The sequence below is a fragment of the Zophobas morio genome, unplaced genomic scaffold (genome assembly GCF_036711695.1).
Source record: "Zophobas morio isolate AGI-343-1 ecotype UQ-CSIRO unplaced genomic scaffold, CSIRO_AGI_Zmor_V1 ptg000024l, whole genome shotgun sequence".
Lineage (NCBI taxonomy): Eukaryota > Metazoa > Arthropoda > Insecta > Coleoptera > Tenebrionidae > Zophobas > Zophobas morio.
The window spans coordinates 4,207,947-4,222,379 of NW_026972129.1; the positions used below are offsets into that span (position 1 = coordinate 4,207,947).

Consider the following 14,433-nt stretch of genomic DNA (forward strand, 5'->3'; position numbering starts at 1 on the left):
ACATATATTGCAACGTGTATTTATTTAAACTATCTACCCGTAATAATAAGTCTCTAAATACAGTATTGACGAACTAATGAATTTATCATGAAAGTGTGACACAATTGGAGATAAAATTGTCTTCTGCAACCTCAGTTTTCGCCGAAAAAAGTGTTATATCTTCATTTTAGAATAATTTTGCCACTATTAATAACTCGGATTTATTTGTCTGTTTGCCGACTTTGAGTACTCGGCTAAAAACGGGTGTAACGATGCGATTTATGCAAACATAAGTTAAATAGAGTTTTTAGAATAGTTGTGTTCCCGATTTAATAATGTCTTTTTAAAAATTATTTTTTGCTGTGCTCACCAAAAGCGTCACAAGAAATATCTATGGAGAACTTTTTATGATGTTTGGTGGTACAACCTTCAAGTGTCTACCTTTTATGTTAGGACCCAGCTCTGGCCCGGAAATGACCGGCATTCAGGCAAGACTTCTATCATTACGGGTACCAACACCAAGTAGTAAACTTTTGAAATCCCAGATTATAGCAGTAACTACTGACCCGCACATCACTTGAAAAGTGACTTACACTACTCTGACCTACTGGTGCTAACCTATTCTAATTGACATGGCAAACTGTTCGAGAAACTTACGAACAAAATGGCATGTACCTAACAAAACAGCTTTTTACATTTTAATCATTTAGGTGTAAATATTTCAAATTCTCAACTAAACTACTTAAGAGATAACTAAAGGTGTAATTAAAATTTTCTCAAGAATTAGCATTGCCTTCATTTCTATTGATAATAATTGTAGATATTTTGAAATTTTGGTGTGGAACATGTTTGTATTATCTTCTGTGTTTTAGGAACAGCAATGTCACTAAAGATGGTTTCATTTGTGTGTTTCTTTAAAAGTATTATATATAGTCTGTTGAGTGTAATTTTTCTGTGTGTAAGTATTGTACGATCCCAATATAGCTTGTTTTCGGTGTTTTCAAAAAATGGAGATGGAATGGAAGTGTAATAGGATGTAGTATCTTGGACTAAGTTTAAATTTATTGCTAAGTCTTTGTGGATGATTTTGGCTGCGTTGTCGTGTCTTGCTTTGTAGTCAGTTTGTGCTAGGATGCTACAGGGTTAAGTTATGTGCTGAATCGTTTCGGGTTTCTCTTTACAAAGTCGACAACCATCGTTTCTGATATTTGGATCTTTGATTAAGTACATATTTTCTGGAATTTTGGTATTACTTAATTACTTGGTCTTGAATAGCAAACAAAAACTCCTGTTTCAGCACATATACTTCATTTTTTAAGCCAAATCAATGACATTTTCTTGTTGATGGGCGAAGAGAAACAATAACATCGCGCGCTAGTGAAGGAAAGTGGTGAGAGTCGCATGAACTAAAACTGCACGTCTCTAGTAATTATAGCTGCTTTCCAAATAAGAAAGTAAAACTACCTGGAAAACTGACTTGACTTGACCCTGGAATGATTGACAGCTTCTTTTAAGTCCTTCCAAGTTTGAGAGACATCGCTTTTTGTCTTTATCCGAAAGCGATTTTATGGCCCATCTATGTACTAAGTCAAGTCAGCTTTCCAGGTAGTTTTACTCTCATACTTTGAAAGCAGCTATCCTTAGATATTGGCTCAAATTGTCATCTTCCTTGTCTTCGACTCCGTTACGCTTGACTTTAGAATGAAGCTCTTAGTCTTAGACAAAAGTCGTACTGCTTCAATACTACACCTCAGGTTAACTTTTCGATGATTGTTTTCCTCTTGTTTTTTATGCCTCGCTTTCACTTCATTCTAGTTTTTGTCTCAATCATATCGGTCTCATCATCCTAGGATTTCCATGACTTCCAATTCGTCTCTATCGTTTTCTTCAACTACCTTCGATAACAAATTTAAAAGCATAATAAAAAAATATAAGTATAATAAACACAAACAAAAATATCAATTTTTAACGTGAGGACCAAAATTAACGTTTTTTTACAACAAATAGGTAGTATGTGATTTCCTGATATGGCATACCACATGTTTGAAATTCATGCGTGTTACATCGAAAGATATTTTTTTCTTTCACCCACGTTTTATTATACATACAGGGTTATTCAGCTAAGACGACCCATTTATGTTTTTAAGATAGGCAACCCAAAATACCGATTCCACCTGAAACTGAATTACAAAAATTAGATTGTATCAAAGTTTGCTAAATGTAGAAACGTCAGTCAACGTCAGTGTCAGAAAAACGCCTATGCATTCAATAACGAGAAAACCGACAAGATCCTTAGTTATGGACGCGTTATGGAGAATGACACAAAAAGGCTAGGCGTACGGTACAATTGTATGCCCGAAGGTACCCTGACCGTGTGGCCCCAACACCCAAAATTTTCAAGGGGCTAGAAAATTCGTTGCGTAAGAAAGTGGTCTGCTAACAAGAGGAAACGGAACCAGACTGCAACTAGCTTGGAAAAAGAAGTATAACTTCTTGCACAAGTTAATGAGAATCCTCATATGGGAGTTATGGGACAAATTGCTATTGTTAGATAATAAATAATAAATTTCATCCTAACCATTCTAAACATCTGTACCTGGAGCATCCACTTCGATCCACAAACTAACTGCAAAGATTGGATTTTTATAACTTTATAAGAAACCAAATGCAAATTAATCCCAATTTTATTGAATGTGTTTTGTTCAGTGATGAAGCCAAAGTCAGCAATTTATTACAGTTGCATGACAGTCTTAAATTTATTGAATGTGTTTCGTTCACCTACCAGGCAATAAAATAACACAATTTGCCCACAAAAATCTCTTTTAGAATCGAATGTCGGTTTTCTCGTTATTATCGTAAGAGTGCATAGGCATTTCTCTGACACTGACGTTTCTATACACTTATAAGCAAACTTTGATACAATTCAATTTTGAAACATTTTTTGTAATCCAGGCTTAAGTGGAATCGGTATTATGGGTTGCCTAATTTAAAAACACAAATGGGTCATCTTAGCTGAATAACCCTGTATACTAAATGGCACTAGAAATGCAACGCCGAGAAATAAAAAAAATTGAAGTGCGTTTCACTGTCATTTATTAGTCGTAAATTAGTAAAGTTAAAATTTCAATCATAAGAAAATATAAACAAACAAAAATTAATAGTTCGTTTGGTGACCCCCATTGTTAATGCATTTGTTGGCACGCCTGGGTATCGATTCCATTACTTCCTCCTGGGGTAGTTCATCCCAAGCAACTTGAATTTGTGGTTGTAGCGAAACTAAGGTCTATGGAGGACTTTCTAAGGTTGTTAGTATCCCATCATATCACATATATGTTCGATGGAGTTTAAATCAGGAAATCTGGAGGTAGCTTAACATCATTCTTGCTGAAAACGCTAAAAAGACTAAGCGAAAAAGAGATTCGGGAGACTGCTTTGAGCAAGCAACCTCTACATTCGAACCAACATGCCTACATCCAAGCAAGATCCACCGATACGGCCCTACACACAGTAGGGCTTCACCTTATGAATGTTTTTGGATATTGAAGGAGCGTTTGATAAAACGACCTTCAAAAGCATAGAACTAACCCTACGAGAGCACGACGTGGACCCCACCCTAAGTAGGTGGGTGGCCGGTATGCTGAGAAATAGGGAAGTAATGATTAATGTAGGTGGCACTGAGATCGAGGCTGTTGTACACAGGGGATGTCCTCAGGGAGGAGTTCTCTCTCCTGTACTATGGGATACTGTCGTTGACAGCCTGATACGATGCCTCAATGATCTTGACTACCACACAATTGGATACGCGGACGATCTAGTCATTCTGCTAACAGGAAAAAACGCAGATACATTATGTGAGGTAATGCAAGCTGCAGTAAAAATAGTCGAGGAATGGTGCAGCAGGCATACCCTCTCCGTTAATGGAGAAAAGACGAAACTAATCCTGTTCACTAGGAAAAGGAAAATTGGCACACTACAGATGCCAAAAATACTTAACACAACGCTTCAACTTTCGGACGAAGTCAAATACCTGGGAGTTGTATTGGACTGGCGACTGAATTGGAAGAAGCATGTAGATGATAAAGTGGAAAAGGCACGCTCGGCTCTTTGGCAATGTCGTAGGGTGGTGGGAAGGTCATGGGGTTTAAATCCCAAGATCGCCCTCTGGATCTACACGGCAATAGTCAGACCGATGCTGTGCTATGGAGCTTTAGTTTGGTGGCCCAGAGCCAGACAAAAAACAACAGCCCTGCAACCAGAACACGTTCAGAGAATGGCGTGTCTCAGTGTTACAAGAGCAATGAGGACCACTCCCACAGCGGCGCTGGAGACTCTTCTTTGCTTAGCACCTCTTAACCTTTACATAGAGGAAGCGGCAATGACGACGTCTCTAAGACTTCACTCTCTGGGAGTATGGAACAAGCAAGGCCGCACAACGAAGCACACTCGGATCTTAACGGAGGCGTTCAACAGAATACTCTTGTTAAGGATGAGTTGTGACCGAATGGGCACAAAATTAATATATGAGAAGACATATAGAATATCAATGAATGATAATTCAGAAGGACGAGCCGACATAGATATCTATGTCGATGGTGCCAAAACAGATAGTGGTTCAGGAGCCGGCATCTACTCCGAACAACTGAACGCACAAGTCAGTGTACCTCTCGGCACCTACACGTCTGTCTTACAAACAGAACTGATGGGAATAATGCTGGGAGCTAGAATCATTGCTGAACGTGAAATCGGCAACAAATCAATACGCATACTTACTGACAGCAAGTCGGCACTACTAGCCCTGGACAGCTGCATGGTTCGATGCGGGCTGGTTTGGGAGTGCAGACAAACGCTAAAGTATGTAACGCAGAGGAATAGTGTGGAACTTTGTTGGATCAAAGTACACAGTGGCAACGAAGGAAACGAAAGGGCAGATGAGATGGCGAAGCAAGTCGCGCGCATGCCCTTCTGGGGACCCGAACCGGCAATCACGCCTTCGGTCGCCCTCTCGAACGAACTCGTAAAGCAATATACCCAGAGACGCCATGAGCAGATATGGGTGAAGTTGAGCAGCTGTCGGCATAGTAGAGCTTGTATGGCGACACCAGACCGTAAGTTGACGAAATTTTATCTCTCACTTTCAAGGGACAAACTGCGTAAACTGGTAGGATTCCTTACGGGACATTACCAGTTTAACAAACATCTACATACGATAGGGGTGGTAACAGACAGAATCTGTCGTCGATGCAATGAAGAAGAGGAAACAGCTGAGCACATTCTTCGTGAGTGTCCAGCCCTAGCCTCCTACAGAGAATCCATACTAGGGGACATCTGGCCTAGTATGGCAAATATCAGGGAGTTTCCACCCTCTGCATTACTGAAGTACATTCAAGCAGTTGGGTGGCTTGACGAGTAGAGGAGCGGGAAAACACCCTGATATGGACTTGGGGAAGGTACAATGGGCCCAAAGGCGAGGCCTAAGTGCCGGCTGGCCACGGTCAGCCCCCCATAAATTAAGAATCCAGAAGAATCCAGGAAATCTGGAGGGCCAGGACAAAACATTTAAAATTGTTAGAGATAAAAGACGGAAACTTTTATCAGAGCATTCTTTATATCAGCCCTACACAACATAAATTGTTAAATGTTAGTCGTTATTTCTCGGTATTGCATTTCTAATGTCATTTAGTATAATTTATATAGGGTCGGTGGGAAGGGACGGGGAGAAATTTATGTATTTTGAGATGAGACTAAAAAATGAGCCTGTTATTTTTTAATAACATCTAATTATATTATTACATTCTTCAAATCATAAATTACTTTATAGATAAGTACCACTGATACTATTTGGTTACATTTAGATACATCCTATTGTCCCACATGCGTTATGGATCGTCCGGTAGGGTATTTAGTTCTTTTTGGCTTAGATGATTGACAATACCAGCTCCGAAAGCATCTCCCATTACATTGATAACTGTCCTAAAGCGATCTCTAAAACATTAACAAAAATTCTTATTAACTGATTATAAGACGAAATTTTATCTCTCAAAAATTAATTAGACTTCCGAAAAACATTCACACTTGTTTACTTTATCTAAACATAGGATACTCAATCTACTGCAAATCAGTGACATAACATTAGTCCAAAAGTGCATAACGTGATTATACTTAGATCTCGATCATTCTCGATTCCAAGCATTTTTGGAATTTGTCATATACAACACAACTGAAAATTTGTAAAAATTTAGGTTAAAATGATTAAAGACAAGTATCACTTTAAACAAACAAGAAGAATAGAAAATTGTTACACATGACTTTTCTGTTTGTATTGATGAGGCTGATACGTGTTTAAACTCCATATTAATTTTAATAATAATGAAAAAACTTTCAGAATTTAAATAATATATTTGTAGTCACTGCTACACGTGTTTCGGTACACAGTACCGTCTGCAGGCAGAAGAGAAACTGGGGTTTTACAGAGCTATTCCTGAATTTATACCTGATTTAACAATGGTGTTTTCAAATTTATGTTAAAGAAAGTTATAAAAGAACATAAATCAGCATTTGTCAACAAAAAATCAAATTCTACGTACGCGAACCACCTTATCCAAGAACAGCATAATTTCAACGACGAATTCAAAATTTTACACATAGAAAATAAAGGCGCAAAATTAAACGCGTTAGAATGTCTGGAAATAAATAGGTACAATAGATTAAATACACTAATGAACGACCAAACCGAAATAAACAAATCTCCCTTACTTAACATAAATTTGAAAACACCATTGTTAAATCAGGTATAAATTCAGGAATAGCTCTGTAAAACCCCAATTTCTCTTCTGCCTGAAGACGGTACTGTGTACCGAAACACGTGTAGCAATGACTACAAATATATTATTTAAACTCTGAAAGTTTTTTCATTATTATTAAAATTAACATGACTTTTCATTTAGGAAAACTATTACAGAGATAAAGTTCTAGTTGTTGCTCTAGATGTATAGTCTTAAAAGACAATCAGAATTTACTAAAAATATATTTTTCCAAAACTGATCTTTAACGTACTTATTTTCGGACAAAAATGTCACTTTTGAACACTTTTTCGTCCACAAGCCTTTTTCATCCGCTGACGCTAACATTTTTTGTTCCCCAACATTTTCGTCCGCTTTGGATACGGCACAGTGTGGAGTCGGTTTGGATTATTTTAGCACGGTGTGCGATTAACATAAACATTATAATTGTAATTTTGAGTATTATATTGAAAATAAAGAATTGTTGTACTTTTAATTTGCTAGAATCGGGAAGGTCGATTGAAAAATGTAATACCTAATATAAAACTGCCTGTTATAGCCTCGCTTGTTTGAACCTTCAGACTCGTCTATAATAGGCACTTTTTCGTTCTTGGTACATAAATAACTATTTCGCACACTTAATAGTGGGTATTTGGTTCTAAAAAGTGGCATCGTATATGTTCAGTCTTCGGAATGTGGTTGACATATTTAATTAAGTTAAAACTGTGTTTTTTATTTAAAATACCATTTAATCTAATTTCACATTATAATAGGTCAACAAAATCTCTCTCCAATGCAATTTTCATAATTTTATGACGTTATTCTCTGAGCGTGTAATTCAAATACAAATTTTAATAAATGCACACATGATTTTGTAAATAATCAAGATAATATTATTTAAAATAACTCTTACGCTATTCAGCTTAAGAGTTATTTTAAAGCAGGAATTCTGCTCAATACCGAAAAATGGCATTCATTGACATTTTGCAGTGAAGAGGCTCTTGTAATAATCAGAACTTTGTAGCATAGAAATTTGTCTGCCTTCATTCTCAAATCTTATTCTCCCAAGCATTTTATGATCACTGACTCATCGTCTAATAAGGAAAATAGAGTATCTTGTCAAGTCATCAACTAGTGTGGGCAACAACTACTTATAAAACAAAGATAAATACCAGCTTATTAGAGCGAAATATGCGCCGAAATAAGTAGCTTTATAATCATTGAAAAAGATGGCATTAAAGTTATTAAACAGCTTATTTAAAGCTTATTTATGCAAAGGTTTATAAAAAAGTTTTGGTAAGAATAAACACATTAATTGTAATACCTATGTATAATGTAAAGTTATGGGGTTAATTAATTTAATGGATAGTCTCTAAAATAACAGAACAAAACACGAAGCTTTCTCATTCAAAGCGAACGTCCTCTCATTGCGCTATATTTCGTATATCATAAAGACAAAGATATTATGGCATCTCTGCTCATAGAATAATAGAATATCGCAATAAAAAAACCATGTTTTGAAATATTAGTGAATTAAGAAAATTTCTACTGTAAAATTTCATTAAGTATCATAGCGCATTATTTAATAAAAAGAAGAAATAGATTTGACAAGTAGTGAAACACATTTGACAAATGACGAAAATCAAAAGCAAAACACTGCAACTTACAAGACATTCTCCCGTATTCTATCAAATGTAATGTCAAAAAAACATGAGTAACTTGTGCCTTAAGTCATATTATCGAAGTCTTGATGTTTGGAATAAGCATGACATTATAAACGAAGAAGGCCACTAACAGCACTAGCACACCCGTTTAAGTACTTATAAGGGATGTAATACCGTCAAAGCCTGAAGAACTCTTATCGGTAACTTTGATCAACTCTGTGAAGATAATCTCATCAGAAAAGTCGATATATATTGTCTTTGCCCTTTCTATTGAAACACCACCTGTTGATTTTGCTTAAAATTTAGCAATTGGTACCAGCTTTCGGTTGATTGACAACGGCTTTTAGTTACAAAATTGTCTGAATATGAACGTTGTCAAATTTACGTTCAACAAGTGGTATTTCAATAGAAATGGCAAAGACATTACGTAAAACACGATTCCGCAAATTTTCTTTTTTTTAATATAAATAAAAATTCTACTGTGGTCCCAGAATTGTAGGCAAATTAGATGAAACATTTTGGACTTAATCGATAAACTTAGTTGATCCTCTCTTTATTTTTTTGTTCTGCATAATTGATTCTAAAAAATAAAACGAATTATAAAATCGCGAATGACGTTCCATCTCTAAACACTATTTTAACTTTCTAGAAGGATAAATAAATAAATACATCTTAGTCGTATTCATTAAATTAATATACGTATTTTTTACAACACCAAAAGATTCATTTCATAAATTCTAAAGAGCTAAACTATATAGTTTTGTTTCAGAAGCGACAAAAGTTCTATGTTAATAATTTTACGATGTTTTTTTAAGTACTTACAATAGCCAGTCCACAGCTAAGATCAAGGAAACATCTTCAGCCGGCAAACCAACAGTATCCAGAACCATTACTAATGTGACAAGACCTGCTTGAGGTATACCTGCAGCACCTATACTGGCTGCTGTTGCTGTGATACTAATGGCAATGTAGTTTCCAACTGATAATTCAAGCTGTCTAATTTGTGCAATAAAAATTGCAGCAACTGCTTCATATATTGCTGTACCGTCCATATTAATCGCTGTTCCAATTGGCACTGCGAAACGAGCTACTCTTGGATCAACTCCGTTGTTTTCTTCTAAACATTGTATCGTAACTGGAAGACTTGCAGAACTGTAACAAATCATAGAATCAAATTTAATATTCTGAAAATTAGATGAAAGTAATACAAATCTAAAAGGCGTAATTGCTTGGTAAGGTGAAACCGGTCTCGTTTTTAGTGCATTGCTTATTATGTCACTACAGTGTTCACACACTTCAGTGCAATGATTCTCAATCAAAATATTTTCACTACCTATTAATATCTTCAGCTATCAAATCTGATTCGAAATATACTAAAACTTTTAAGTATTCAGGACCTAATAAATAATATTGTTAGGAAATACACCCTTGCGCCGCCTCGGTACGACGCCTAAGGCCGTCGAGAACTCTCTTATCTTACGCCGGTGATGATTCATGCTTAATGCGACTGAGCAACGGAACGCTAAAGAAACGCCTGGAAATGGAAGTCGCGAATGGGGATTCCGGAGAAGTCTACAAGCGGTGACGTAGGGTTTCGAGAAGGACCGCGTACTGTTTAAATAGAGTCCATCTTTGGGGAAGTGAAATTCACCGAAATAATTTCTGTACATAATCGTTGCAATGGTTAGTCGTGTAAATACGAGTTATTAAGAAATAAATTGTTGAGTTTTAACCTACGCGGATTTTATTCGCCCGCTCATCGTAACAATATATTTTCTAACACTAAATTTTAAACCGTTTCTGTGGTGCATGTGGACATGCGTGTTAAGTTTGCCATAAAAACTAGGTTATTCTCGTAAGATACGTTGTCAAAGGTAATGTATCTTATAGTCTATTTAAAATACGGTTCAGCATTCAAGCATTGTTTATTGATTTTTATCTTTTAGATTAAAATTAAAGGTACAGTTTTGAAAATACAAATTTTCACTATGTTGAGAGTGAGAGAGGAAAAGTCTCTGTTGCTAACTTATGCATTATATGCAAGATTCTCCTTAGTACTTTCGCTGCTCAATATCTTTTGAGCAGTCTTGATCTTTTGCTCAATATCGCCATCAATATATAATTCCGCGACTTTTAAAGACTCCCACCCATCATGCCGTTTCAAGGAAGTTGTAGCTCCACCTGGAATACCGTATGTTAATTACGTCGTTCAATTTAAAATTTGTTCATTTAAATTATACCGTCATTTGCAAATATAGTTGTTGAACTGATTCGGAATGCATGTCCGGGGTAACTTTTTGGGTCATCAACTTTTAAAAAACTTGCAATCTTTCTGGGAATTGCTCCAAAAGCATAATCCCGACCACTTGTCGAGAACATTTTCCACGATAATATTTCAATAAAAACTTATCACGTGCAATAGTGATAAGTTTTTTTTCGTCAGTGAGACGAAAGCTCACATGACGTCTATAATAAATCTATGGGATTAATACCAAAACCTTCACTGATAATGGTAAATTTTTGCTGTTTATGCGTTTTGGTATATTGACAATTAAGACAGTTTTATTTGTTCCTCACTTATAAAGTATAGCCTGTAAAAAATGTTACTGGCTGCTAGTAAAATTTTTACAGCCCTGTTCGCGCTCATACAGCCATGTATTTTAAACAATATCTGGTTGACCGAGCTTCACTCGGCTCGTTTAGTAGTATTAGATCAGATTAGGACAGATAAATATGCGTATAGTATGCATTTTGAAGTAGACGCGCTAATTAAAAATACACATTAAAAAAGAAATTCCATAAGCAGTCTTTGTTTTAAATACTGATGAGTGACATGTAGAGATTAAAGAATAGAAAACTGGAATTATTGTTTGACATTTATTAAAATCTCATTTGTTACCCAAGTTCTCTCTCTGTCGTTCTTTTCTTTTTCCTAGTTCTCTCTCTCGACTCTAGAAAAAGGTCACTACCACATTCTTACTGCCAGAATAGTTTCGCCTCTGGTGTGGTTAACATACTGAGTTACCGTGCCTTTTGCGTTATTCCTAATTTCTCAATCTCAACCCTGCTCCCGAAGATGCCATTTATGAAAGCGTGCGAAACGTTGAGCCCAAAAACTCAAATAACACGGTCCCATCCCGGAAAACGATCACATTTTTGACTCCGACCGTGGAACCTCTGAAATGAATGCTCGACAATAACCTCAATTCAACGCTCTTTCGTGTGCCTTTCATCCGCTCACTGTTTAGTTTTCCGTAAATTTTCTCACCTCAGGAGTTGAATTTTAACGTGCTCTATACAGTGGAGTATGTTTCGGTACGTACAATTGAAGATAAAAAGGCACGTCAAACGTACTGTCAGACTGTCACCCAAACTTCTCTTATAAAACAATCTCGTGTTCGTGTAGTGTCATCTGATGTTGCCTAGCAACAAATATAATTCACTGCCTGAAAGTTGCTGAAAATGTATGAAGCTGTAATTTTCAGAAGTTAAAACTACGATCAATCGATTTCTTGACCCAAAAAACCCCCAACCTGTAAATTTCATCGAAATCGTTAGAGCCGTTTTTGAGAAACCCATTATATATATAGATATATATTTATATATATATATACAAACTTTGCTCGTTTAATAGTATAAGATTTAAACTATTCTAAGTTGAAATGACAGCCAAAATTGATTCAGGTAAATTTTCACTTACAATTGCTGCTTCTCAATAATATAGCTTGCGCCACACTCATTTCAATACATCGAAAACGATAAATCGAAAACTATAAATGACAGAACTAGACAACACAGTAAATGCTATGACAAGTCCATGCTGACGTGCGTTTCCAAGGCAATACGTCTAAAGCTCATACGATGTTTCTTCAAACATTGGACCTTCTAGAGTTTTTAATAATTTATAATAGTTATTTACAAGTGAGAAACAAATAAAATATTGAACAATACACGCAAGGTAACGAGTTTTTACTGGCTCCAGAAGGTTACTGTCCGCCAGTAAAAACCCTTCTACCATGCTAGTAATGTTAAATACTATTAACTATCTTCAGAATTCATATTGTATAACTTTATTTTTCGACATGTTCGGGCAATACCGAATAGTAAAGCAACCTAAAATCTATCATTTGTTCAACATTTAACCTTAATTGATACTCTTATTAATTACTAAGGCAATGAGGAAAATGTTTCTTTCCTCATGCATGCTGATTATGTCAAATAAGTAAATTAATCATTTTGCTTTTAAAGATCTACTATAGATTTGTCTTCTCCGAGCTACTACATTCTATCATTAAAATAACACACGCAACAGGCAACAAATTGTTATCACATTTATTTATCTGGTAATAAATTGACTGAATTCCTATTTACGCAGCATATAAAATTATTATAGTTATTAAATAATAAATAAATTTGTTATGAAGTTATAATACTATCTATCACAATACTTGCAATAAAATAAAATTTCCTGTTGATGACAATACAACTGTTACTGTGCAACCATAAACTGAATTCAAAGACGAAAAATGTATACTACTATTTACATTTGTATTAAAATCTACTTACAAAAAGTCACAAGTCTCAATTAGTAAAAACTAACGGACATATATACGTATCTACGTACATTTTTTTCTTCACAATATTTCTTCAAAATAAAAATATATTAATCCGGTCAAATTTATGAAGTTCTCAATATCTCAATTACATTATTTCCTAATCATATTCCGTGTTATATATCACAATCATAAAAAATTGTTAAAGGTTATTTCGACAGAACTTCCCTCGCCTCTGAAGTACAATAAAACATATCCAGCTTTTTTGAAAAATTACAATTTTATTTCTAAATTTTCGGGAAAAGGGAACTGTTTCTGATTTAATAAATAAAATAAATTGACTCTTTCAGTTTTTTAGTCACCCTGTATGAGCAGTTCTAAAAAATATTTTTGTAAAAAATATGAATGTAATGATAAATTACAAGTTTTCGATACGTAGACTTTCTTTGAAAAAATTTCGAGATGACGCCATCAATTTTTTGGAAGGGATAAACAGATATATTTTTATTACAAATTTACAAGGCTTACAAAAACTTTAAAACATCTGCAACACTTCGAAGTATTAGGTTTTGCAGTTTTTGATTTGATTAATAAAACAAATTAATTTATTCATTATTTTTTTTATTAACCCTGTATAAGCAGTTAAAAATTATGAGTACAATGATAAATCACCGGTATACACTCTTTATATTTTGCAGATTTTAGATAAGATTTGTTTGGCAAATTTTGAGATGTAATCATCAGTTTTTAGAAGAGTCATACATAAACGGATAAATTTTGATTAACGACTTACCACGTTTCCAATAACTTTAAAACGGTTGCAAGATTTCAGGGCACTGAGTTCTGCAGTTTCAAAGCTAAATTGTAAAATGTTATACAATTTTCAATTTTTTTACCAAAATCTGTATACCTGAAGTAAAAATTGAACACGGATTTATAAACTATAAGTGGAGGAGTATGATTTTTTATAAAATTTAAATAACATTTACTACTATAAAAGTTAGAGATGACGTTGGTGGGGATGATGAGACAAATTATGGTTAGCGTTTTACTATCTACACGATATTCCTAAAATATACATACAAAATTCGACAACAATCGGTTCGATAGTTTAGAAGATTATCTGTCTAATAAAAATCGCCACAAACGCGAACAGATGGTAGACAGACGGAAACGAGAGATATATGTTTTCGTATCCTAGGGGCACGAAACGTCAAGAAAACATAAAAGTAGCGACTCGCCCAATGATACTCAATTACAATACTTCCTTAGCATACGCTAGGGAAGTAAAAAGCAACATTTTAAGAATAAATTTAAAATCAAATTAAAAACATCTTTAGCAATGGTCCAGCTTCTAGCACATCTGACGAGGTGGTAACCACAATTTAAAATTTTTATTTGAAAAATGTATAAACTCCAACTTCCTCAAGTTACAGCAACTTAAAGTAGAGCGCGTGA

At 35.0% G+C, this 14,433-nt stretch overlaps 1 protein-coding gene across 1 annotated transcript in view; it reads right to left on the bottom strand.

Moving 5' to 3' along the window:
- Positions 1–5,728: 5,728 nt before the first annotated feature.
- Positions 5,729–14,433, bottom strand: part of LOC135134791 (excitatory amino acid transporter 3-like) — a 42,334-nt gene continuing 33,629 nt past the window's right edge. Inside the window, exons 5-6 of the mRNA XM_064063624.1 lie at positions 9,245–9,574; positions 5,729–5,961 (exon numbers count right to left, since the gene is read on the bottom strand). Coding sequence (XP_063919694.1) covers positions 5,856–5,961; positions 9,245–9,574 — 436 coding nt within the window. The 3' untranslated portion in view covers positions 5,729–5,855. The remainder of the gene's footprint in view (positions 5,962–9,244; positions 9,575–14,433) is intronic.